Raw genomic sequence first — 25,656 nt, 5'->3', positions numbered from 1 at the left:
TTAGGCTCCATTAATCATTGTTATAGTTTCTGTTTCTATAAATGTGACTACTTTAGATACCTGTATAAGTGGACTCATACAGTATTTATCCTTTTTTTTTTTTTTGAGACAGAGAGAGAGAGAGAGAGAGAGCGAGCACAAGTGGGGGAGGGGCAGAGAACGAGGAGACAGAGAATCCCAAGCAGGCTCTGCGCTGTCAGCACACAGCCCAACATGGGGCTCGAACCCATGAACCACAGGATCATGACCTGTGCCGAAGTCAAGAGTTGGATGCTTGACACACTGAACCACCCAGGCGCCCCCAGTATCACCCGTTTGTGATTGACTTCTCTCGCTTAGCATAATGTTTTCGCGTTTCATTCATGTTATAGCATGTATCAGAATTTCATTTGTTTTTATGGTTGGATGAGATTCCGTTGTATGCATAGACCCCATTTTGTTTGTACATTTTTTTTTGTCAACGGACACTTGGGATGCTTCTATGTCTTGGCTGTTGTGAAGAGCGCTGCTATGACCCTGGGTGTGCCAAATCTCTTTGAGACCCTGCTTTCGGTTCTTTTGCATATATTCCCAGAAGTGGGGTTGTTGAATCATAGGGTAGTTCTATTTTGAAGTTTTTGATGAACCTCCATACTGTTTTCTATCCTGCTGCACCACTCCACAATCCAACTAACAGTGCACAAGGGATCCAACCTCTCCACATCTTTGCCAACACCTGCTATTTTCTGTTTCCTTCATAGTAGCCAACCCACTGGGTAGAAGGGGACCCCACCTGAGCCCTACTAGTAACCTTTCTTTTCCTTTAAAAAAATTTGTTTTTAATGCTTATTTATTTTTGACAAAGAGAGAGACAGAGCATGAGCAGGGGAGGGGCAGAGAGAGAGGGAGTCACAGAATCGGAAGCAGGCTCCAGGCTCTGAGCTGTCAGCACAGAGCCCGACGCGGGGCTCGAACTCACAGACCATGAGATCATGACCTGAGCCAAAGTCGGACGCTCAACCAACTGAGCCACCCAGTTGTCCCTACTAGTAACCTTTCTGATGACTAGAGATGCCAAGCATCCCCCCATATACCTGCTGGCCAAATGCACATCATCCTTGGAGAAATGTCCATTCAGGTCTCCCACACAATCCTCCTCTATGTGATTTTCTGCTATTGACTGGGAGGAACTCTCCAGACACCAACCCCCACTAGATACATGGCCTGTAAATACTATCTGTCCCCTGCTTGATAGACTTGCTCCCTACTCTGTTGATTGTATTGCTTGATGCATAAGAGCCTCCACATCCGATGTAGTATGATTTGTTTAATTTTTCTGTTTTGTTTATGCTTTTCATGTCAGATCCAAGAAGTCACTGCCAAGTTCAATGTCATGAAACTTTTCATCTATGTTTTCTCCTAGGAATGTCATAGGTTTGGGTCTTATGTTTAGGTCTTTCTTCCATTTTCGGTTAACTTTTGTAAATGGTGTAAGATAGGGGTCTAAATTCATGCTTGTGCATGTGGATATCCAGTTTTCCCAACATCATTTGTTGAAAAGACCGTCCTTTCCCCCACTGGGTGGTTTTAGCCCTCTTGCTGAAGATCATATGACCAAGTATGCAAGAGTTTACTTCTGGGCTCTCTCTTTATTGGTCTGTATGAATTTCTGTCTTATGCCATTACTACCCTGTCTTGATTATTGTAGTTTCATAATAATGTACATGTAGGTCTTATAGATACTGCCCTCCTCCCATTGCTTGGTAATGTATTGCTTTCCTACCAGCAATGAGTGCCTGTTTCCCCAGAACCTTGCTAACAGGGTGTTCTGTCACGTTTGTTTCCTTACAAGTTTATTAGAATAGAGCTCCCTTAGATTGAGAAAGTATTTTAGAATTCAAAAGAAGTTAGTTAATCCTTTGGGAAGCAAAACAACTACTAGACAGGCACACGCAAAAGAATTAATCTAGACACAAACCTTGCATGTTTCACAAAAATTAATCTCACAGACCTCAATGTAAAATGCAAACCTTTAAAACTACTAGATAACGTAGGAGAAAATCGAAACAATCTTGGGTTTGGCGTGACTATGAAAGAGAAAATTGACAAGGTGGACTTAAAATTGAAGATTCCTGTTTTGTGCAAGGCACCGTTGAGAGACTGAAGAGACAAACCACGGACTGGGAGAAAATATTTGCAAAACATACATCTGATAAAGAACGGGCATCTAATGGGGCCCCTCGGTGGCTGAGTCAGTTAAGTGTCCGGCTTCGGCTCAGGTCATGATCTCCCGGTCTGTCAGTTCAAGCCCCAAATAGGGCTCTGTGGGGACAGCTCAGAGCCTGGAGCCTGCTTCAGATTCTGTGTCTCTCTCTCTCTCTCTGCCCCTCCCCTGCTTGCATTCTGTCTGTCTCTCTCTCAAAAATAAATAAAGATTAAAAAAAAAAAAAAACCTAGCATCTAAAATATACAAAGAACTAGGGGGCGCCTGGGTGGCTCAGTCATCTGACTTCGGCTCAGGTCATGATCTCACAGTTTGTGAGTTCGAGCCCCCCATAGGGCTCTGTGCTGTCAGCTGGGAGCCTGGAACCTGCTTCAGATTCTGTGTCTCCCTCTCTCTCTGCAACCCCCCCCACTCACGCTTCATCTCTCAAAAAATGAATAAACGTTAAAAAATTTTTTTTAAATCTACAAAGAACTTAACAGACACCTCATCAAAAAGATATACATGGGAATGCAAGCTGGTGCAGCCACTCTGGAAAACAGTATGGCGGTTTCTCAAAAAATTAAAAATAGAACTCCCCTACGACCCAGAAATTGCACTACTAGGCATTTATCCAAGGGATACAGGTGTGCTGTTTTGAAGGGACACATGCACCCCCATGTTTATAGCAGCACTATCAACAATAGCCAAAGTATGGAAAGAGCCCAAATGTCCATCGATGGATGAATGGATAAAGAAGATGTGGTATATATATATATATATATATATATATAAAATGGAGTATTACTCGGCAATCAAAAAGAACGAAATCTTGCCATTTGCAACTATGTGGATGGAACTGGAGGGTATTATGGTAAGTGAAGTTAGTCAGAGAAAGACAAAAATCATATGACTTCACTCATATGAGGACTTTAAGAGACAAAACAGATGAACATAAGGGAAGGGAAATAAAAATAATATAAGAACAGGGAGGGGGACAAAACAGAAGAGACTCATAAATATGGAGAACAAACAGAGGGTTACGGGAGGGGTTGTGGGAGGGGGAATGGGCTAAATGGGTCAGGGGCATTAAGGAATCTACTCCTGAAATCATTTGTTGCACTATATGCTAACTAATTTGGATGTACATTTTAAAAAATAAAAAATAAAATTAAAAAAATAATAATAATAAATAAAATAAATAGTTCAAGGGGATGAAAAATACAGCATAGGGAATATAGTCAATAATAATATAGTAACATCCAGTGAGCATTACATAATGTATTAATTGTTGAATCACTATCTTGTACATGTAAAACTAATGTAACATTGTATGTCAACTATATTTCAATAATAAAAAATTTTAAATAAAAAAAAAGATATACAGATAGCAAATACCCATATGAAAAGATGTCAACATCAGTTTGACTGGGGAATTGCAAATTGAAACAACAAGGTGCAGGCTGCCTGGGTGGCTCAGTCGGTTAAGCATCCGACCTCGGCTCAGGTCACGATCTCACAGTTTGTGGGTTCGAGCCCCGCGTCGGGCTCTGTGCTGACAACTCAGCGCCTGGAGCCTGTTTCAGATTCTGTGTCTCCCTCTCTCTCTGCCCCTCCCCCGCTCATACTCCGTGTGTGTTTCTCTCTCTCAAAAATAAATAAACACTAAAAATTTTAAAAGAACAACAACAAGGGGCTCCTACGCATCCGTTAGAAGGGCTAAATTTGAGGACACCGGTGGGTAACAGGAATGCTGGTGAGGCTGTGTTGCAACAGGAGCTCTCACTCAGTGCTGACGGGAATGCACAGTGGTACGGCCACTTCCTAAGATCGTTTGGCAGCTTCCTACAAAGCTAAACATACTCTTTACCAAGCAATCAAGCAATCGCCCTTCTTCGTGTTTACCCAAGTGAGCTGAAAACTTATGTCTGACAAAAACCTGCACGTGGATGTTTACGGCAGCTGTATTCATAATTGCCCAAACTGGAAGCAACCAAGATGGCCTCCAACAGGACAATGGATAAACAAACTCGTAGGTAAGGGATAAAAAGAAATGAGCTATCATGTCACAAAAAGCCATGGAAGAACCCTGAATACATATTGTGAATACATAGCATATTAGCACGATGCTAACTTGGAAAGGCTACGTACTATAAGAGTCCAATGACATGACATCCTGGGAAAGGCAAAACTATGGAGACCCTAAAAATATTAGTGACGGTGGGGTTTGGGGGGGTTTAGATGGCTCAGTCGGGTAAGCGTGGACTCTTGATCTCGGCTCAGGTCGTGATCTCACGAGTTGGTGAGTCTGAGCCCCGCATCAAGCTCTGCTCTGATGGCATGGAGCCTGCTTGGGGTTCTCTCTCTCCTTCTCTCTCTGCTCCTCCCCCGCTTGTGTGCATGCATGCACTCTCTCTCTCAAAATAAATAAATAAACATTTTTTTTTTAAAGTTAAAAAAAATATTAGTGTTGCTAGGGGGAGGAGGAAAAAAATTTAGCGATGGCCAGGGGTTGGGGGTGGGGAGAGGGAGGGAAGGGATGAATAGGTGGAATGTGGGGATTTTTAGGGCAATGAAAATATTCCAGGTAATACTGAATGGTGTATGTAGATGGCCTCATACATTTGTCAAATCCCATACAAAGAGTCAACACTAATGGAAACTATGGACTTCAGTTAATAATAATAATAATAATAATAATAATATATTAGTATTGTCTCATCAATTATAAACAAAGTAAAATAGTCAAATAAACTTAGATTTTCTTGGTTAAACTTTTGTCAATATTATTATTAATTTTTTTAATGTTTTATTTATTTTTAAGACAGAGAGACATAGAGCATGAGCAGGGGAGGGGCAGAGAGAGAGGGAGACACAGAATCCGAAGCAGGCTCCAGGTGCCGAGCTGTCGGCACAGGGCCCGACACGGGGCTCGAGCTCACGAACTGTGAGATCATGACCTGAGCTGAAGTCGGACGCTTAACCGATTGAGCCACCCAGGTGCCCCTATTAATATTATTATTATTATTATTATTATTTGTAAACATTTATTTATTTTTGAGGGGGGGGAGGGGTGGGGAGAGAGAATCCCAAGCAGGATTCACGCTGTCAACACAGAGCCCCACATGGGGCTTGAACTCGAGAACTGTGAGATCATGACCTGAGCCGAAATCAAGAACTGGACACTTAACCAACTGAGTCACCCAGGCGCCCCGAATCTACTTGTTTAACAGCATTGAGCCTGTTTTCCCGTCATGTGTCCCAGAGAGGTAGTGAAGTCAAATGTGATGTGTGTCTTTCCAGGTTGTTTTATCTTTGGGCAGAACCACAAAACATTGAATATAATCTTTTTATTGTTCCCAAGAACGCCATCACGATCAGCGCAATTGAGGCCAGGTCTAGAAACAAGTTCACCTTTGTGCCCTACAGGGAACATGGCACAAAAAATGCTTCTGGAACCTTGTTTCTCTTCACCTTTACTAACCACGTCAGTCACATCATCATTGACTTGCCCTCAACGATCTTTTAAATCAATGCCTAAAATTACGAGATGCTTTTTTTTCAGTCTTTTCCTTCCATTAAAACAGAGCTACAACCAATTAAATATGTATGCATGTTTCACCTAGATGTGCATATATGCACCGTTTAAAATATCTGAGTTGACATTACAAATGTTCCTCAGCCATTGCATTAGTTTCTGAGTACTTCTGGAACCGCAAATTAGAACAAGAAGAAAAGCATGAGGATTCGACTAGTTAATTAATGTATTTCTTTTCTTACCTAAGCATTTTAACTGCTCGAATCCTCTCCCACATAAAAATTCAGGAGTTTTGTTTGTGGCTTTTGGACACAGTCCCCTCAGAGATGCAGGAAAGGGCTTCCCTGGGCCCAAATGGTGTCATGAACAGAGCTGATGTTTAGGGTTATGAGTTCTGCTGTGCCAATGCCAAGCCCTGGATCCTGATTGACCAAGCAAAACATTTTTTGGTATGTTTGTGATTTGCGGGGCCCTTAGCTGGTGCTGGGAGGGAACAGGGTGGAGGGGGCAGAATGAAAACAAACCTATGAATGTACCTTTTTATACAGTTTGGACTTTGGGACACTGTAAATGATTTGTATAAGTCAAAAGCAAACTTGGATCAAAAAGAAAAAAAGATCCAACTCTAAGCCACGACAGTAATAGAAATTACACCGAATGCTTGATGGGGAGCTAAAGGGGAGGGTTAAAGGACACACAAGATTACAAACAAGACCCCTGAACTGGACATTCTTTCATGGTTTTACGCCATCTTTAAAATCCCCTTTCATTATGGCAGCTCGCATCTCTCACCTAGCAAAGCAAAAGCCCTCCCGCAGTTAGCGCCACAGCAGAAAACGAGTTGTTGATCCAGGAGGCCCCTTGGGGTCAGGTCTCCCCACTACAACTTCCGTTATAAAATTCTACAAGGATAGAATGTGCCTCTAGGCCTTAAATTTTCTCAAGATCTGGCTGATTTTCTTCTCAATCACTGTAACTCATGCTAGTAAGCAACTTGAACTTCCTCCTTAATGTTGGTGTAAGATCTTACCGCCAACTCTCTCCAGTCTCCTTTCTCCAGCCTCCAAACAGGTGATGACCCCCGCTTTGGCAACTGTGGGTTTGAACCCGCTCTTATCTGAAACACAGTCCTGGAGGAAAAGGAAACATTATCAAGTTAGTAAGAGATACCACGTGACTCCAAACCAAGTGATCATTTCCAAGGTCACCTCAAGGAGAGTGGTTTAAAACCTCTCAGCTCTAGGATGTGCCTTGGCTTCTCCACGGGGGTGTCAGCCCAGCACTTCTTTAAAAAAATTTTTTTTTAGTTTATTTATTTATTTATTAAGAGAGAGAGCGAGCAGGGAGGGGCAGAGAGAAAGGGAGAGAGAATCTCAAGCAGGCTCCACACTGCCAGCGCAGGGCCCTATGTGGGGCTCAAACTTGCAAACCATGAGATCATGACCTGAGCTGAAATCAAGAGTCAGAGGCTTAACCAAAGCCCAACACTTCTTTAATATATATATATTTTAAAAGTTTATTTATTTTTGAGAGAGACAGAGTACTAGCAGGGGAGGGGCACAGAGAGAGGGAGACACAGAATCCGAAGCAGTTTCCAGGCTCTGAGCTGTCAGCACAGAGCCAACACAGGGCTTGAACCCACAAACCATGAGATCATGACCTGAGCCAAAGTCGGACGCTTAACTGGCTGAGCCAACCCAGGCGTCCCCGAAGCTCAGCACTTCTTTTGTATTGTGTTCACACGGTAATTTTCAGCTGTTTCTAGCTGAAGAACGGAGAGCATTTTGCAATACACCAATTCATTTATCACAAGAATTTTGGCCACACAGAAAACCTCTGCCTGCCCACAGCTGGGCTGCCAGTTGAGTCAAAGGTTATAACTCATTTAAGTGGCTTTGGTGAGTCTCAGGTCACTCAGAGGGAAGGCTTTGGTCCCAAACTAATGGAAATACCGTTTTAGAGGATCCTGCCAATTCTAAGAATGTTTTTCTTGGTGTTGAAAGCTGGCTGGTTAATTGCACACAGTGTGGGCACAGCAAGTTTGCTGAATTTGAAACATGGTGAGTTTGAAGTACCATTGTGATATTCAGGCACTGTCTATGTCTAGGAAGCACTTGGAACCTAAACTTTGCAAGAGATTCAGGCTGAAGGCACAGAATTGGAAATCATCATGTAGAGAGAAGGGGCCATGAAAGAATACAGGAGAGTGTAATGTCCAGGGGCCAAAGGTGGAGGAAGTGGTCACTGGTATGAAGTGCTGCAGAAATACAGATTAAGAACACCTTAGTGTTCACGGAACAAGGAAGGTTTCTGAAGAGAACAGGTTACCGGTGGGGAGATCAAACATCTTGAAATGGAGGTGGGTGTATTCTCCAAGATTTGAAATTGGGGAAAAAAATGCACAGTCGGACAATAAAAACATCAGTAACAACAATCACAACAGACCATGATCTGAGCAGGAGGCTAAACCAAATCTTTATTTATGCTCCCTTGTTTAGAGAGATTAGCATTTTGTGGGGGTAGAGACAGACTCTTCTGTAAAATCAAATAACAAAATAGGAAGTTGGAGGCTGATGGCTAGAGAAAGGGAGGGGAAATCCCAAGAGGAAGAGGAAGAGGAAGAGGAAGAGGAAGAGAAAAACATGTCTCAGAGAAAACATTAAGTTGGGGCCTGACAGATGTGAGAGAGAGGCTGGAGGATAACCAGTGGAGTTGTAGGAACGGCAGTCCCTGCACCACACTATGCTGTAACCCTGTTGGGACCCCACATCTCAGTGAAGGCTTGCTGCATACCTCAGCTTTGTATTAGTGATGCTTTGGGGAATGAGGGATTCAGGTAGTGCTTGGGGTTGGGAGGGTGAAGGGGGACAAACACTTTTAGGAGTCCAGGCCAGAGTGGAGATGAAGCATTCAAACGTGCAGGAAATTAAACCAATGGTGACCAGGGGAAGGATAAGACAGACCCCCAAGTATCCTTGGCATTGGTAGAGAACACCAGGTTTGGCTTCCGGATATATTTGGGGTGGGGACTCAAATATATTTTGAATATTAAAGGAAAGGATAACTTGTTGAGGAACCTGGAGCCGCCCAGGTGTAGATATCTAACTACAATGTTCTAGTAAACAAACAATAGGGGCTAGTGTAGGAGGGTGAGCTATTTCTCATCTGTGGCCTCCTTTTCATAATCATAATGAGGTAATCTAAAAATGCTGAGAAAAGCTGATGGCGCCAAAGGAAACAGTTTGGAATAGCAGCTTGGGAATGCCCTGTAACAACAATGTTTCCCCTCGTGAACGGCTTGAGAGAAGGCACCCCCTTAACCATTATTTGTATCCCCAATGTATCTGCAGGAGCTCAATAAACGATAGACTAAATGAATGAATGAACAGAGGAGGACGAGGCAGCGAGTCTGAGGAGGATGTGGAGGTGGTAAAATCCCAGAGTCCAGCCCAGAGGCAGTAACCGTCAACAGCACCTAAAAAGTTCTGAAATCGAGGGCTAGGAGCAAGAACAACTCCCGTATTTGGCCCAGTACAAAATCCTGCTGTTAGGGGGCGGGACTAGGAGGAGGGCATAGTCCGCTTCTGCCCGTCAACTGACCAATCACCGCCTCAAGGGGGCGGGACTTCATTCTGTCCCCGCCCTTTCCTCTGGAAAGTAAATACGTTCGGGCACCGTTCAAACAGACCAATGGGTGCCGGATGTTTCCTGCGGTTCCTCCTCAAGATTGGTCGGAATTCGTCGTCCCGCCCTCCTTGTCACGCTTTTTGCCCCACCCTTTCGCACACAAGATGGCGGCGCCCAGCGGAATAGAGGCCGCGTTTGGGGTTTGCTGAAGCTGACTCCCTTTCCCACTGCCCCTTTGGACGCAAAGAGCCGCGAGCCCCGAGGACAGGGGCCGGGCGGGGACAGCGGTTCCTGCGTAGCTGGACCGCGAGCCCGCGCCCAGCCTGCGCCGCCCCCACCCGGCCCCGGCCCGATCCCATCCGTTCCCGGTCTCCTCTCGGTCCGACCCACTGCCTGGCCGTGGTTCGCCACCACCGGGCCTCCAAAGCTGAGATATCTCCTCCAGCCCGGGCTCACCTCCACTTTAGAGATGTTTGGCCTCTTCCCTTCCAAACTGGCCGCATTCAAAACCGGGACTTCTGGACCAGCACCTGGTCTCCTTTCCCTCCACTGAGACTCCACTTCGCTCTAACCCACTCCTTCCTCTGTTTCTTGATTCTCCCTGGCTTGGAGACTGCCTCACTTCCCTTCCAAGTTAATCTCCGACGCCCCCAAATATTATTAACCTTGACACCCTCCTCAACCGGGAGTCAGACTTCCTTTTGGATTAACCTCCACAGTCCTATCATGGAGGCTGTGTACCTGATAGTGAATGGGGTGGGCCTTGTGCTGGACCTGCTGACCTTGGTGTTGGATCTCAACTTCCTGCTGGTGTCCTCCCTCCTGGCTTCTCTGGCCTGGCTCCTGGCCTTCATCTACAACCTGCCACACACGGTACTGACTAGTCTTCTGCACCTGGGCCGCGGAGTCCTGCTTTCACTGCTGGCCTTGATTGAAGCCTTGGTCCGGTTCACTTTTGGGGGCTTGCAGGCCTTGTGTACTCTGATGTACAGCTGCTGCTCTGGCCTGGAGAGCTTAAAGCTCCTGGGGCACCTGGCCTCTCACGGGGCACTGAGGAGCCGGGAGATACTGCACCGGGGTGTCCTCAACGTGGTCTCCAGTGGCCATGCTTTGCTGCGCCAGGCCTGTGACATCTGTGCCATTGCCATGAGCCTGGTGGCCTACGTGATCAACAGTCTGGTCAACATCTGTCTCATTGGCACTCAGAACCTTTTCTCCCTGATGCTGGCCCTGTGGGATGCCGTGATGGGGCCACTGTGGAGGATGACGGACGTTGTAGCTGCCTTCCTAGCCCACATTTCCAGCAGTGCTGTGGCCATGGCCATCCTCCTCTGGACCCCCTGCCAACTAGCACTGGAGCTCCTAGCGTCAGCTGCCCGCCTCCTGGCCAGCTTCGTGCTTGTCAATGTCACCGGCCTGGTGCTGCTGGCTTGTGTGCTGGCGGTGATGGTGACCGTGTTGCACCCGGACCTCACTCTGAGACTGGCCACCCGGGCACTCAGTCAGCTCCATGCCCGGCCATCCTACCACCGGCTGCGAGAAGATGTCGTGCGGCTATCTCGCCTGGCACTGGACTTGGAGGCCTGGCGCCGAGTCTGGAGCCGCAGCCTGCAGCTGGCCACCTGGCCGAACCGGGGAGGGGCCCCCGGGGCTCCTCAGGGTGGCCCGAGGAGGGCGCCCTCGGCCAGGACCTGGCGACAGGACACTCTTCCTGAAACAGGGCCCAGATCAGAGGCAGAGGAGGAGGAGGCCGGGACGGTCAGAGCAACAGCTGCCCGCGGCCGGGAGAGGCTCAATGAGGAGGAGCCCGTAGCTGGGCAAGACCCATGGAAGTTGCTCAAGGAGCAAGAGGAACGGAAGAAGTGTGTCATCTGCCAGGACCAGAGCAAGACGGTGCTGCTGCTGCCCTGTCGGCACCTGTGCCTGTGCCAGGCTTGCACTGAAATCCTGATGCGCCACCCCATCTACCACCGCAACTGTCCACTCTGCCGCCGGGGCATTCTGCAGACCCTCAATGTCTACCTCTGAAGACTCCTTCCCTGTCTGCCCACCCGTCTGTGCTCCATGAAGCCACCTGTGCTAGGACAGCTTTAACACCCGACCTCTCGGTTTCCGGCCTGAATTCCCTCCTGCCCCCATGGCTGTCATGCCAAGCCTCTAAGCCATACATCCAGGACATTGAGATAGGATACTCTGGAAGACTTATGAGCCGGGTGGGGCAGGGTAACAGCTCTTCCTTACCCAGTGGGTCCCTGTGACGCCGGAGGTGGTGAGTGTGTCACACTATGCAAGGCCCCGAGACTGCCGTGGACTCCCCTCCAGGTTGCCAGGGCCCATCCAGATGCCAGCCTCTGGGGCTCCCCCCTGTGCTTCTGGTTTTTCTGTTGGGGATTTGCAGGTCCTCTCCCTGGCCCCTCCCCATTTCCTCCCCAGCTTCAGCCACAACAGAGCACTGTCATTTGGGTGTTTGGGCAACTCAGGGGCCTTGGAATGATCTTGAACCTTTGCTTTCAGCCAGAGCGCCCGTGCCCTGGTAAGCCTTGGGGATAGTATCTCTCAGGTGCCCTTAGAGCTACCACTTCTGCCTGTCTTGATCTTACGAGGCTCCCTCCCAACCTGGTCCAAGAGCTAGGATCAAGAGTTTACCCCTTGGAGGGTGGGTGTCTGCACCTGGCTTTGGGACCACATACCCTCTGGCACCCCAGCTCCACTGGGAGCCTCAGGAGGGACAACCAGATTTCTACTCCTACCCTTTTCACTCCCCACATCACAAGAGAACATTGGCATTCCCCTTCTGTTTGTGTCTCCCTGGCACTGGGGAGGGCAGACCGTGCACATTTGACTAGGGTCCAAATACAGAAGGGGCCAGCCTAGGGGCATGCAGCCCTCTGCTGGGTCTGTGTGGCCCAGTTTCTAGTGAATAAAGTTCTGTTGACCGCTCTGACAGCCTCTGTGTGCATCCTTACAGGGGTGAGCAGTTGGTCAGGTTGACTGATGCTGCAGCAGGGTCCTTTGGTCCTGCTGGAGTCACTGTGGTCTGGGGGTACCTGGTGGGGGAAGAGATAGGATGTGAGTACTGTGCCTCGGGGAGAGCCCGTGCCAAGGGTGGCTGAATCCACCCCCGATTTGTGCCTTCTCACACACCTGGCTTTGGAAAAGCCCTCCCCGTCTTTTCTACTTTTGCCAGAATGAAGTCCCAGTACGGAGGAGTTGCGAACGGCTTCCCAGCTTCTCTGGTGCCACTCGTCCCAGGAGGGATTTGGGGTCCTTGCTGTCTGGAGTCCAGTCTACCCTCTGGTCCCTGGAGGAGCTGGCCCTTGACTTTGTGTCTCTTGGCATGGTGTGGGGCTGTGGTGGGCTGGGGTGTGGCTGTGAGGCCTCCTGGTGGAGAGCTGGGAGCTGAAGCCTAGGACCTGAGCCCAGTCCCCATGGTCATATCTGCCCTCACATGACCAGCAAGAGGGGGGCGGGGCACTCCCCCATAATTGTATGTTAAATCTAGGAGCATAATGCCAGGGGCAGCTTTCTAGAAGCCGTTGGGTGGTAGGGTGGGGGTGGGGTGAAGAGGGAGAAAGGGTAGGTCCGGAAGAAACTGAGAAGAGGCCCCACCACATTCTTTGGGGGTTGAGAGGCTGAATTGATTGTGGGTCTGGCAAGCCCTGGTTTGTTAGTCATTGGGTTGGGGGTGGGGCTGGGGCTGGCTTCTGGAGGTCTGAGGAGGGGAACCTTGAAGGGGCTTTGTGGCTAGCCTCAGACTTAGTGGCGCGGCCCACCCAGGCTATGCCCAGCATGGTGGGGGAGTTCTTCACGTCCATTTTGGAGTTGGGAGGCCTGGGGAGAGCTCCCCGCCCCCCCCCCCTCCTTCGCCCAACCCTAGGGGAGTTGAGCGCGGGGAGGCTTGGCTCCTTTCAGTCTCTGTTTAATGTGAGGATAAACATTTTCTGAGAGAAGATAAACTTCCTGAGCTGGGAGCAAAGGACCCCTTTTTCCTGCACCCCCATCCAGAATTACATTGGCAGACGTCAATATCCCATCCTCCCCCCTAACCACCCGAAGCAGGCATGAGCTCAAGCTCCTCAGGATCATTGCTGCATTCTGGAGCTGGGACGCCCTCTTGTGGTCATCTCAGAAATTACTTATCTCTAGCCACCCAGGAACGCACCACTTCCCTGGGATGGGGGACAGAGAAATAGCTTTCCAGTCATCTAGAGACCAGGCAAGCAGCCAGAGCAGTCACAAATGCAAACCCCGGGCTCCTTTTTTGTTGATCAGGGCAGGGGTGTGTGTGTGTGTGTGTGTGTGTGCGGTGAAGGTAGCTCCCGCCCCGTTCATATGACATCTTTGAGTTAGGAAAAGGTGGTCAGAGCCCCATGTCAGAAGGCCACCCTCCTCAGCCAGGCACTCCTATTCACGTCCCACGCGACTTAGGGGCAGCTCTACGGAGCGGCCTCCCGGTCAGCTAGGCCTGCATCCTGTATCTCTTGCCCCACGGCTCGTCCAGCCCAAGAGCCCTTCCTTCCGCATCGCTCCCTCTCCCCTCCCCCATCCTCAGAATCAGGGCATCCCCACCACTTAAAGAAGAAAGGCTGAGCCAGTAGGAGGATTTTTTGGGGGGAGATTTATTGAATGGTCTCTGAGAAAAGGGCCCAGGAATAGGAAGGACAAGAGAGGACCCAGAGAAGCAGAGCACCAGGAAGAGGGCACCCCACCTCTGGGGTCCCGGGCCAGAGCAACTGGGGGACCCACACCTGCCAACACAGAGTGCCCCTTGGTTTTGGGCAGAAATCCAGCCACTGCCCATATTGCCAGCCCTGATCTCAGACAGCCTCTGTCCCCATTCTCTGCCAGCAGCAGGACGGAATCATTCACAACATCCCAAGGGGGGGCCAGCCCTCCCGGATATGTGACTGTCAGAGTCACACCCTCCTTCCCTAGGAGTGAGAGAGCGCGAGCTCGCTTTCCAGTGAGCATCAAGCGAAGACAGGGGAGTTGTGCCAGTCAGAATACACCAGAAACCCCGAGAAGGTGCTGTCTGTCTTGATGCTGGCATAGATGCCAATGTAATCACCCACGCCCACCTGCACCCACACCTGGTCCTCTGGCTCCAGCCTCACCATGGCGCCCCCGGACAGCGAGGCTGGCTTGGGCCACCCTCCAAAAAACTGGAAGAAAGAGGCGATGGACTCGCCGTTCTTGACCAGATCGAACTGCAGGCTAGCCCGGTAGACGGTGGCGTGGACCGCGAAGTAGTAGACCCCGGGCACCTGGCAGGTGAACTTGCCGGTGGTGGCGTCGTAATGTCCCTGCTCGTTCACCAGCACGCGGTCGAAGGGTAGGGGCGCGTCCGACGGCGGAGGCACCCGGCTCTCCGAGCGCTTGGCGCTGAAGGCGGAGCGCGGAGGTACTGAGCACTCGCCCGCAGGCCCGGTCGCCCCCGCGGGTCCCGCCTCTCCTCGCGGCCCGGGCTCCCCCCGTGGCCCCGGCAGTCCTGCGGGGTGCGGGCAGCGGTTAGGGCGAGAGTGGCGGCGGCGGCCGCCCGCAACGGGGTGCACGGAGGGCGACGCTGAGCACCCTCCCCACCCTCTCTGGGGCCCCCTGCCGCCGCTTCCCCGGCGAGGGCCGCCCCGCCGCCCGGGCCCCGGGCTCCGCTGCCCGAAGGGCCGGGGCGGACCCGAGCGGCCGCCCGCAGAGGGTCCCCGGGGCCGTGGCCTGCGGCGGGCTGAGTCACCCTCTCGGCGCCCCGCTCCCGGAGCCCGGCGGCGCCCCCTGGCGGGACCCCGAGGCCCGGCCCTCCGCCCCGCGAGCGCGGACGGCCCCGCGGACGGCGACCCGGCGGCCTTCTTACCTGGCCTCCCGCCCTCGCCTTTCTCTCCCGGAGCCCCGGGCGCGCCGTCTCGCCCGTCGCGGCCGTCGCGGCCGGGCAGGCCCTGGCTGCCGTGGTGGCCCGGCGTGCCGGGGAGGCCGGGGTGCCCCGGACACAGGCTGGGGATCTTGTTGTCGTCCAGCGGGGGCGAGCCGGCCGCCAGGCCCAGGAGCAGCACGGCGACGAGCGGCCTCATGGCGCTGGCACGGGGACTCCGGCCGCCGGGGTCCTCTCGCAGTCTGTGGGTCAGGCGGGACGGGAGTCGGGACCCAGAATCCGGACCCAGAATCCCACTCGGCGCGGCCGAGCGCGTCCCCACCCCACTGCCATGGGCCCGAGGCTGAGCGGCCGCGGGGGAGAGGAAGGAGGGTCGCCCCCGGAGCCGAGGAGACGAGAGCGCTGGAGGGGGGGGCGGGGTGGAGGAGGTCAGGAGAGGCTGGCTGCCCCCGTCCCGCGCCCCCGGCCCGGTCTTTCCCCCAGCCCCCTCCCGTCCCCACTCCTCCCTCCTGCTCTCCGCCAGACTCACCCCCTCCCGGCTCCCGGGGCCTCCTTCGGGGCGCTCGCTCGCTTCTCCGGACCCTCCAGCTGACCCCTGTCCCGCCCCGGCGCTTCTCCCCTGCCAGGCGTCCCCTGCCCTCTTCGCCCCCCTGGTCCCGGTTCGCTCCCTGCCGGCTCCGCTCTGCTCCTCCCAGACTCCAAGAGGAAACCAGTTGTTCAGGGGCCAAGAACTCCGAGCCGGGAAATAGCAGGGAAATAACTCGTGGTGTCGCCCGGCCGCTGGCCAAGGTTTGGGAGAGAAAGGAGGGGGAGAGAGTCTTAGCTGGGCACAGAGAGGCAGAGCTGTGTGAGACAGACACTCAGGACACCCAGTGCTCCAAGGAGCCGAAGGAGAGGTGGTGCGGTGATGGAGACCAAGGACCAGACTAGTCCAGGAGAAATAGAAGCAGAGAACCCAGGGTGGAGAGTTCTAGAGGCAGACGGACAACTGGATCTCCAGGACTCAGAGCAGGGCCTGCCACAATTCCTAGGCACTCAATACTTTTTTGTTGAATAAATGACGAAAGTCAAAAGGCAGGTGATGGAGAACCTGAAAAAGGAGGTGCCGAGGGGAGGGCAGAAGACAGGAAATGGGGGTCAGAGGCTTGGGTGGGAAGCACTCCTCACTGTCAATGGCATGGTGTGGAGCTGGGGCAAGTAAAGGAACAGGGAAGCTTCCATCAGCCCCTCTGGGGACTCCTCTTCCCCTCCCTGGGAGGCTCCAGAGAGGATGGGCAGAGTCCCCTGCCTGCCCGCCCTGATAGGCAAAGGTGGATGGGCAGGCAGAGGGCAGGTGCCTGCTTTAGGGTCAGGGCTGGGCACAAGCCTCCAGGCCAGCCGCCTCAGGCAGCCTGTTGCAGTTGAAAGGCCAGGGGGTGCCCAGTAGAGCCAGGCCGGACTGGCACTGGAGCTCTGCCTCCTGGCAGACAGAGCGGCAAGGGGGAAGGACGCTGCCTGTGGGGGTGCAATGGGGCACAAGCAGCCCACAGAGGAGCCTCCGGAAGTTCTGGTAACAGGGTAGACTTGTCAGGCTCTGTGGAAGGAGGAGATCAGCGCTCAGGAGCCACACTCTCACAGCTCCCTCCACTTCCGGCGGGGGGTGGGGGGGGGTCCCCCCCGATCTCTGCCCGGAGCACCTTGTAACTTCTGAGGACCTCCATCACTTCCTCCTGGGTGGCCATGCCCACCCAGATGTTAGGGAAGGCTGTGGCGTTGTAGCTCAGGCCGATGCACATCTCCACCTGGACGGGTTCACAGGCCAGCTCTGTAGGGGCGGGAGGGGACAATCACTGTGGGGATACACTGGCCGATGACCCGGGGCAAGTCACTACATCGCTCCCTCTGGGCCAGATGGGCATTGTTGTGGGAATCAAAGGCAACAACGTGGAGAGATGCTTTGCACATATCGCGGGTTCTATCATCCTAGAGAGCCTGCCCAAATATCCTTTGCCAGCCCTGGGCATCATGAAGGTGTCTTTTCAATCTCTCAGAGCATGGGGCACTGACACTGGCAGGGACTGCTCGGCATCCAGAAGGAACTCCCTGCTCTCACCTCCATCTTCTTCTGCTTTTTTTTTCCTTCCCCCTTTTTTTAATAGGCTCCACACCCAACATGGGGCTTGAACTCATGACCCTGAGACCAGGAGTCACATGCTCTACTGACTGAGCCAGCCAGGTGGCCCTCACCTTCATCTCTGAGGTGGGCTGTGGAGAGGGGCTCTTTGTGTGACAAGGCTGGGCTGGTTCTTTTCTTAAAAAAAATTTTTTTTAAATGTTTATTTTTGAGAGAAAGAGTGAGTGTGAGTGGCAGAGGGGCAGAGAGAGAGGGAGACACAGAATCCGAAGCAGGCTCCAGGCTCCGAGCCATCAGCACAGAGCCCGACGCGGGGCTCGAACCCACAAACTGTGAGATCATGACCTGAGCCGAAGTCGGACGCTCAACCGACTGAGCCTCCCAGGCGCCTCCTTTTCTTTTCTTTTTTGAATTTGTTCATTTATTTTGAGAGAGGGAGAGGGAGGGAGAGAGAGAGGGAACCACAAGCAGGACCCACACCAGCAGCATGGGGCTCGAACCCACGAACCGCAAGATCATGACCCGAGCGAAAACCAACAATCGGACGCTCAGCCGACTGAGCCACCCAGGCGCCCCAAGGCTGGGCTGGTTCTTGAAGCCCCACCCACTGACTCCCTGATTCCCACTTCCCTTGGGGGTGACATTAAGTACCATTGCCACCACTGGGTGAGAGTCCCTCCCGGACTCTGTGGCGTGGCCCCTGAGTCAGGATGGGGAACTCTCCATCAGGGAGGACAAGGGTGTCCGTTAGGACAACCTGTAGGGTTGCTATGAACAGGCACCCAGCTGGCTCAGACCTGCCGCGCCCTGCCCACGGTGCTCTGGGCCAGGCTTCTCACCTGGGGGCGGGAGCAAGGGGCTGCTGCAGTTGCCATTGCTGCTATCTGTGCAGTCTCTCCACGTGTCACACATCCACTGCAGACTCTTACACGCTCCATCGCGGCAGGAGAACTCTCCGGGCCCACAGGGATCTGGAGGCAGAGGGGGCGTGGCAGTGCCCTGGGACGTGCCTGTGCCCCCACACTGCCTTCACGGTGCCCCAACCAAGGTCCAGAGCCCTTCCTCGTTCTCCCAGAGGCAGCCGTACCACCCACGCCCACTCACCCCGGGGCACCTACTCTCTGTGGCATTGAGGGCCCTGTAGGTGGCAGAGAAGCCCCCACTGCTGATGCCACGGTCTGTCCTAAAGAGCACCACCAGCTGGTGGCTGGAGGAGATGAGGCGAGGTGGTGGCTCCGCTCCACAGAACCTGCCCAAGGCGGAGAGCAGACCTGGGCAGGGGGCCCTCGGAGACCCGGGGTGTTCCCACAGGCGTCACTGTGAGTGGCACTCGGGGCGATGCCAGAGGGGATGGGACACATGGCCGCTGACTCATGGAGCTTAGGCCCCCCCCCCCACCCGAGAAGAAGACACACATATGGAGCAGACGAGGAATTAAGCAAACTGCTTGAACTCGAGCCAGCTGGAGATGGGAAAAACCAGGGAGGGTGTGAGGGGAAGTGGAACGGGCCCTTCGGGGCAGGAGAGGCAGGAAGGGCAATGTGGAGCAAAGGCTTTGGGCTGAGCAAGGACAAGCCTTTTCCTAGGGCGACAGTGAAGAGACCTCTGGCTTAGAGCAGAAGGAAGGATGGGATGTATCCGGGGCTCCTGCTCTGCTGCTACCTGCCCAGGAGGCCCAGGGCCCCTGAGGTGCTGGTCTCATACACCGCCACGTAGTCCAGCTCGCACTCGTCCTGAGCTTCTAGGCTGAAGTTGTGCAACTGCAATTCCACGCCACGTCCCGCAGGCACCGAGATATGCCAGGTGCAAAGCTGGGGGAGGGCACGGATGGAGTAGTTCGAGGGTCCCTTCTCCCATCCCCGTCTGGGCATCCAGGCTGAGCTCCAGGAGGGTTCCCTCCCTGCTGCAGGCTGGGTAGGGTGCGGGCGGGTGCAGCCCCGCCCTTTCCTATTCTCCTAAGGATAGCTCTTATCCTCGGCGGTAGAAAGGCCCTTTATCTTGTCTGCTCTGAGAGATAAGTTTACCCAGCAGGGGAAACTTACCTGGCCACCTAGTAAACGCTAAATACGGTTCCCTTTCTGCCTGTTTGAGCTCTGATCTTCCCAAGAACAAGGCAGTGTCTCCCATGCCGTTCCCAGTCACACAAACTGGGGGCACAGGTGTGCCCACGTGTGCCACACCGCCCTCCCCGTGGACCGCTGGCTTACCTGTTGGTGAGGGTACCTCTGCAGGTAGCTGGGAGCAGAGAAAGTGCCCTGGAGCCCAGTCAGATTCCCCCCACACCCTGCGGAGAGGAGGAGGGGCTGGTGAGTTTGCCAGGGTCTGTCTGTGCCTTCGCCCAGTCGGGCTGGCAGGGACCGCAGGGGAGAGTTTTTGGCCAGGCCCATGAGGAAGCAAGGTCTGGGCCAGAAGAATGCCCTGGCAAGCTTGGGGCTGGGCCAGAGCTGGGCAGCTCAGGCCGAACCCGAAGCAGATGCCCGAAGACAGTACATGCCCTGTGCCTGGCGGGGCCCGTACCCGAGAGCTTGGTGCTACAGTTGGCCTCATCGCTGCCGTCAGCACAGTTGGCAAAACCGTCACACATTGAGTCGGGTAGCAGGCAGACGAGCTGGTCACAGGGGAACTCGTCATGAGCACAGTTCCCTGGGGAGGGGCATCTGGATTCAGAACCCCCCCCCCCCGTCCCCCCGAGTCTCCACCCCTTTGGCCAGTGCTGGAGGGGCGTGGAGACACTTGAGAGGTAGCCAGAGACATGGTGGGAAAACACTCACCGTTCCCGGGGGTCACAGCCTGGTACCAGGCATGGAAACCAGATCCTTCCACACTGCTGTCAGAGACGAAGGCCACCCGGAGGCGGCTGGCGTTGGTGTTGAGTGTAGGGGGAGGCACCTTCCCGCACACTCTGCAAGAAGCCAGGTTGGGCGCCATGGAGGCTCAGAGCTCAGGGCCAGCCAGACTGGGGGCTGCCCGGGCCCTGTGGTCCTCTTTCTTCAAGCCCTGAACCGGTGGCGATGCGGTCAAAAGGGGCCCTTTCATTTCCTGGGGAGCTCTGGCTTTCCTGACCTGCACATCCATCCTTGTGGCATTTATTCATGGGTAAGATAGGTGGGGGCCCCATTGGACAGAGAGGGGAGGGTGACCTTCCCAAGGTCATACAGCAGGCACGGGGCAGAGCTGGGTCCAGAGGTCAGGTCTCTCGGTGTCCTTCCAGCCCAGTCTTTCCCAACGCTGCTCCCTGGTTCTGCCCTCTAGACGGCAATGCAGGGCAGCGGTGAGATCTCCTGGGGGCAGGGGGACCCACCTGAGGAGGGGGCCTTCAGGCTCAGGGGAGATTTCCAAACGATCGAAAAGACAGGAGGCCACGCTTTCCATGCTGAGCGCTTCAATCTTGAGTTGTACTGCATGGCCTGCGGCCACCTGGATATGCCACACGCAGTGGGCGTTGGGTGGGTAAGGGTCTGGGTAGTTGGGGCTGCTGAAGAAGCCCCTTGGGCCAGGGAGGAGGCCCCCACAGGCTGCAGAGATGAAGGTTAGAGTTCAGAGCTCAAAAGGAGAGAGACCCTTTTATTTCCAAGGTTCCCCTTCCTAGCCCCCCTGCCTCCTGCCATCTTGGGCTCTTCTCCAGGAAGATCTTCCCTGGGTACTCACAGGACTGCGGTGAGGGGCTCATGCCTGCCTCCTTCAGCTGTCCTTTAGGGTTCCCTGTTGCTGGAGAGGGGGTGGGAGTGGTAGGCGTGGTGGTGGTGGTGGTGGTGGTGGTGGTGGTGAAGCCTTGGGTGGGCAGTGGGTGATAGGAGGCCCCAGGCAGGGGTGTAGTCTGCAGCTCTGGAGGGAAGAAGATGGGGGAGTGGGATTCAGAGGAGCTGGTCCTCTAGGGGTGATGAATAGAGTGGCACATGGAATCTCATTCAAGAGCACTTTTAACCCAAGCAAGGCCCGGTACTCACGGGCTAGAATGATGGCCACCAGAAGTCCGAGCAGCAGGAGCAGGAGGCTGGCCAGCAGGAGGACACAGAGCCAGGAGAAGTGACAATCTGGCTGCAGCCCTCGGGGCCGCCGACCTGTGGGTGTGCGGGGTGGGATTTTGAGGGCCCCTTGGGCTCTCAGCTCCTGGGCCGGTTCTCCCCCGGTCACCCCCTGAGATGGTTACCATGCCAGGGAGCCGGGACGCTGCAGCTGGCATCCTCCCGGAAGGCCGGTGGGGGAGGCCCTGATTCAGGCTCAAAAGCAGGATTGCAGAACTCAGTCTGAAAGGGAAAGTCTTGAGGACTGGGGGCCAGTGGTGGCACTGCCTGGCTGGCGTGTCCTCTGGGCACGGCCAGCCCTAGGCAGGGGTCTGGGTCTTGGGAGAGGGGTCCTATGGGACCCTTACCTTGCTCAGCTCTGTCGCCTCCGCACAGAGGATGATATCTGAGCATTCCTTCATGGCTCAAGGCTCTGCATGGCTTTCCTGGAGTCCCTGTGATAGCCCAAGACCGCCAAGGGCCCACTCCCTGATCCGAAACTGCCTATCAAGGGGCAGCCTCTGCTCCCTTGGGGGAAGGGCTGCCAGACTAGACTGACTTTCAGACGGCCCTTGGCGGACCGGTTCAGGCTACTGGCTACTGGCTACTCGGTCTCTGTGTGGGGGAAGGACGCAGGCAGAAGGAATTCGCAAAGGCATGAAAGGGTCCCTTAATCCAACTCAGCTGAGGATGCTGAGGTCAAGAGCTTGGCTCAGGGCAGCAGTCCTTAAAGGCACAGGCAGTGGTGGAGGGCACCCTGCAGAGGAAACCAGGTGCTCGGTGGGGGTGTGACCAGGGGAACTGGACACCCCACTTTCCTAACCTCACCCAAACTACTGAGTGAGCTGGGGTGGGTGGGAAGGAGGACAATGCAGGCATAAGGGAGCCTTAGAAGCTAGGTGTCGAGGTTTGGCAGCTTTAAGGCCTATGAGCCCTAAGGGCCCTGGAAAAACCTGCTGCCCTCCCATCCGGGGACTGGGGCATTTAGCCAAGCCTGGGTCTTTGGAAGGTCCCTGTTAAAGCACCGGTGTGACCAGGACAAGGAGATAAGCCAGTATAGGAAAAACGTCGTATGTATGGGCTTCTTCTGTCTGTGCCGATGTGACTAGGGGAGCTTCAGGGGCTGGCTGCCTTTTCCCGGGCCCTTTAGGCTGCAGAAAAAGGGCAGAGGAGAAGAGGAGCCAAGTCCTTGGACAGGGGCAGGCCCTCAGCTAGGCGGTGGAGTCTGGCGGTCCGTGCCATTTGCTGCTGCAGGATAGAAAACCCACACTCTGCCACCTGGACCACTTCATGCCTCTTCCTCTGTGACGACATTCTCTTGGAAAAACCCAGCCTGGCCCAGCTGTCCTCCGGGAGAGAGAAAAGGGCTTGTTAACGGGTTTTGTGTTAGCCATGCTCAGGCTGAGTCGGGCAGGGCAGGACGGGGTGGGGGTGGGGGCAGTATAATGACATTTCTGGCTACCGTTTGCAGAACATTATGTAGTAGGCCCTGGGCAGGGAAGTCTTACTGGTTTCCCCTCCTTAGGTCGCGCTATGAGGTAGCATAATCATTTCGCGAATGATGGCACCAAGGCTCCAAAGTGTTCTCCGTGGCACGCCACTTTCACCCTCCACTGGGGCTGAGGCATGTTGGTGACAGAGGGGAACAAAGCCAGAAACCCAGAGCGGAGAAAAGGGACAACAGAGATAGGTTCTGTGTTTCCTAAGGCAGCTGTCCTCATACCCAGGGGAGACCCTTCACCCCCAGGTTCTTCTCCATTCCTCCCTTGGGGGGCCTTGGGCTGCTTTTGTATAGGGGGGCAAGCCTTTCTTTCTTGGACCCTCGGATGGGGACTGCTTTTAGAGGGTTTGAGAGGTCAAAAGTATTTCCATAATAACACTGCGAGCTTATTTGTCTTTTCATCTGTGAGCACAGGGTACAGTTTTCCAGAGGCTGTGTGGGAAGCTTCTCTCTGGCTTTGCTGTTGCCCACGGCCGTCCTCTGGGCAAGGGAAACTTGGAGTTTCTAGCTCCCGTGGGCTTCTGCTTGTATTCCTGAAAGCATAGCTTCCTGTAGCCCCCCATGCTGACCCCACACACAGTTCTCTCTCCTTGGCTCTCTGTGGTTCTTCTTTCACCAGGAAGGGCGAGGCCAGACCGAGGTTGGCTGTTAATACTCTGGGACTCCGGCTCTCTAGCGTTCTCTCCTGCTGGTTCTCTAGCTCACACTTCCACTCCAGCCAGACCAGCCTGTTCGTTGTCCCTGGAACACGCTGTGTCCAGGCTCAACTTTCATCTGGAATGCCTTCTTTTTCCTTGTGCTCAGGGCTGGCACCAGAGGTGTGCATTAGGACCCGACTTCTCCTTGCCCACCCAAATCTGCCAATTTTACTCCTCCTCTCCTTGTTCACCGCCACCCCTAGCCTTGACCCTCATCCCATGGCAGTGCAATCCCAGCCAACCTTCCGCTATGTCCGAGAGGCAGGCGATGCTGAGTATCAGGAAATCAGAAATGCTCATCCCTTGGATTTGGGTCGTCCATACTGTGGCTCCACGTCAAGAATTCTGCTTGGTTTGGGCAATGCTAAACTTACTCGGCATTCCGAGCCTTTATCGTATGTTGTTCGGAGGAGCAAAGGCGGCACCCGGGCATCCTGGGAGGCTGGGGAACCAAACACTGGCTAAGCATCACCCACTAAGAGAATGTGAATGGAATGTTGATGGTACAGTCCTGGAAATGTGTGTGTGTGTGTGTGTGTGTGTGTGTGTGTGAAATGCACAGCTGAGTACCTAGTATGTTCCAGACACTCACAACTCTGAGTAGCTATTGTTATGTTCGGATTACAGAGAAGGAAACTGCGAGGCTCAGAGAGATTAAATAATTTGCTTGTGCTGAAAATACTAGTCTCTTTCTGCTGCCTCCTGCCTCCCACCCTGTTGCTTGTTTCTGCCTATAGAGCGATGAAGGATGGGGGCCCTCAGAGGTGCCCGGCCCAGACCCTGCTGGGGCCCAGGTAGGTGATAGATTGTGCTGGTTTTGCTCTCGGGTGTGTGTGGATGTGTAGAGTTGGGAGCTCCCTTGCTATCCTGCCGTTCAGCTCAGTTCCTAACAGACACAAGGTTGGAAAGTCTGCTGCATAAAGTCCTGCAAAAAGCTGTCAATTATTCACCCAAAGGCAGAGTACTCAGATGGAAAGGGAACTGTCCCACCTCTGCCACTGACAAACCAGGGACTTGGACAAGCCTTCTCTAGTGCTCGTGTCCTCACTGGAAAAGTGAGAAGGTGGACAAGGTGACCTCTGTGGTCCTGACGCTAAAGCTTTACAGAAAAAAGTATTTTCTGAGCTCTGGTCATTAAAAAAAAAAAAAACCTAGAGTAACTCTATAAGCTGGAATCACGGAACCAGAGGCATGTAAGGCCCCCTAACTTGGGACTTGGAGGCATGTACTTAGACAAGAAGTGACTTAGAAAGTGGACACTTGGGCCGAGAACTTCAAGGTCCAATATCCTTAATGCAGATGAGGCACAAGGCCCAGAAAGAGGGAGGTTCTTGCTCAAGGTCACACAAGAGCAGTTGCGGGGGTGGGTGGGGGGGGGGGAGAACTCCCACCCTCCCCCAGGGAGAGGCCCGCTGGAACATAAGCAAAGAGTGGGGGAAGAAATTCCAGTTGCTAGGAGGCAAAGCTGATGGATAAAGAAACGTGGGGGACAGATTGTGTTTGGGATCTGGGTAGCATTAGGACCTGTTGCCATGGGAACGAGAAAGCGCCATAGGTTAAGTACAGAAGGGAGAGCTGGGTGCAAGGGTGGAGTGGGCTGCCTGTAGCTGTCTGCTCCCCTGTGGGAGACCACAAAAAGGCCGCGGTGGCTTCCACATCCAGTGAAAAACTGGTTGAGAGGTACAGCAGGTTACAGTGATTTGGGGCTCACCCATCTGCTTTGCTAGAAGCCTGTTTCCACCTTGAAGAGCATCCTGTTGACTTGTGGTTTGGGGGAAATCATCAGCATTTAAAACCTTACCCTGGGTCAGGCCACTTCCAGGGCCTGTCAGGGAGAAATCCCAAGGATTGAGTCGATGTTTTTCCCACTCTTGGAAAATGCCCAGGAGAGATGCTCCGAGCATGGTCTCATCCCACGTGAGGAGTTTGACAGCAGGCACTGCGGTCTCAGCAAAGATGCGATAGACAGGCCTTGATTTTTCAGTGTCTGGAGCAGGGAGGCAGTTAGGAAAAACCCCAATAAAATACTCTTAAGTTCAGCTGGCGGAGGCTTCAGCTTCCAGAGTTCTAAAATCAGTGGCAGAAAGGGAAAAATCTAAATTGTACTAAGAGTTAAAAGACAAAACCAAAGGA

At 53.6% G+C, this 25,656-nt stretch overlaps 3 protein-coding genes across 4 annotated transcripts; 1 reads left to right on the top strand and 2 right to left on the bottom strand.

Moving 5' to 3' along the window:
• The first annotated feature begins 9,492 nt into the window (after positions 1-9,492).
• Positions 9,493-12,288, top strand: RNF26 (ring finger protein 26). The gene has a single exon (XM_025928429.2). The coding sequence runs from the start codon at positions 10,074-10,076 to the stop codon at positions 11,373-11,375; it is 1,302 nt and encodes a 433-aa protein (XP_025784214.1). The 5' UTR covers positions 9,493-10,073; the 3' UTR covers positions 11,376-12,288.
• Positions 12,289-13,945: 1,657 nt separating this feature from the next.
• Positions 13,946-16,522, bottom strand: C1QTNF5 (C1q and TNF related 5). Of its 2 annotated transcripts, XM_086678878.1 has the most exons (3): positions 15,737-16,522; positions 15,193-15,449; positions 13,946-14,835 (listed from the first exon to the last, which is right to left on the bottom strand). In XM_086678878.1, the coding sequence occupies exons 2-3, from the start codon at positions 15,404-15,406 to the stop codon at positions 14,318-14,320; spliced, it is 732 nt and encodes a 243-aa protein (XP_086535004.1). In that variant the 5' UTR covers positions 15,407-15,449; positions 15,737-16,522; the 3' UTR covers positions 13,946-14,317. The 2 variants fall into 2 exon arrangements, with proteins under 2 accessions (XP_086535004.1, XP_086535003.1); XM_086678877.1 differs by lacking the exon at positions 15,737-16,522 and having other exon boundaries at positions 15,193-15,468.
• A 33-nt stretch (positions 16,523-16,555) lies between these two features.
• MFRP (membrane frizzled-related protein) lies at positions 16,556-24,629 on the bottom strand. The gene is made up of 13 exons (XM_025928957.2): positions 21,693-24,629; positions 21,471-21,567; positions 21,268-21,381; positions 20,969-21,145; positions 20,622-20,835; positions 20,092-20,222; positions 19,838-19,963; positions 19,528-19,604; positions 18,983-19,131; positions 18,439-18,569; positions 18,160-18,291; positions 16,884-17,011; positions 16,556-16,780 (listed from the first exon to the last, which is right to left on the bottom strand). The coding sequence occupies exons 1-13, from the start codon at positions 21,744-21,746 to the stop codon at positions 16,556-16,558; spliced, it is 1,755 nt and encodes a 584-aa protein (XP_025784742.2). The 5' UTR covers positions 21,747-24,629.
• Positions 24,630-25,656: the final 1,027 nt, after the last annotated feature.

Source organism: Puma concolor, chromosome D1 (assembly GCF_028749965.1).
Source record: "Puma concolor isolate L17-30 chromosome D1, mPumCon1.1.hap2, whole genome shotgun sequence".
Taxonomy (NCBI): Eukaryota; Metazoa; Chordata; class Mammalia; order Carnivora; family Felidae; genus Puma; species Puma concolor.
This window is presented reverse-complemented; position numbering and strand designations above follow the sequence as displayed.

Coding starts and splice junctions, on each gene's coding strand:
- MFRP (XM_025928957.2), bottom strand. CDS start 21,746: ATGAAGGAATGCTCAGATATCATCCTCTGTGCGGAGGCGACAGAGCTG. Junction 21,382..21,470: donor CGTCCCGGCTCCCTGGCATG/GTAACCATCTCA, acceptor GCACACCCACAG/GTCGGCGGCCCCGAGGGCTG. Junction 19,605..19,837: donor CTGTAGCACCAAGCTCTCGG/GTACGGGCCCCG, acceptor TCCTCTCCGCAG/GGTGTGGGGGGAATCTGACT.
- C1QTNF5 (XM_086678878.1), bottom strand. CDS start 15,406: ATGAGGCCGCTCGTCGCCGTGCTGCTCCTGGGCCTGGCGGCCGGCTCG. Junction 14,836..15,192: donor AGGCGAGGGCGGGAGGCCAG/GTAAGAAGGCCG, acceptor CGCACCCCGCAG/GACTGCCGGGGCCACGGGGG.
- RNF26 (XM_025928429.2), top strand. CDS start 10,074: ATGGAGGCTGTGTACCTGATAGTGAATGGGGTGGGCCTTGTGCTGGAC.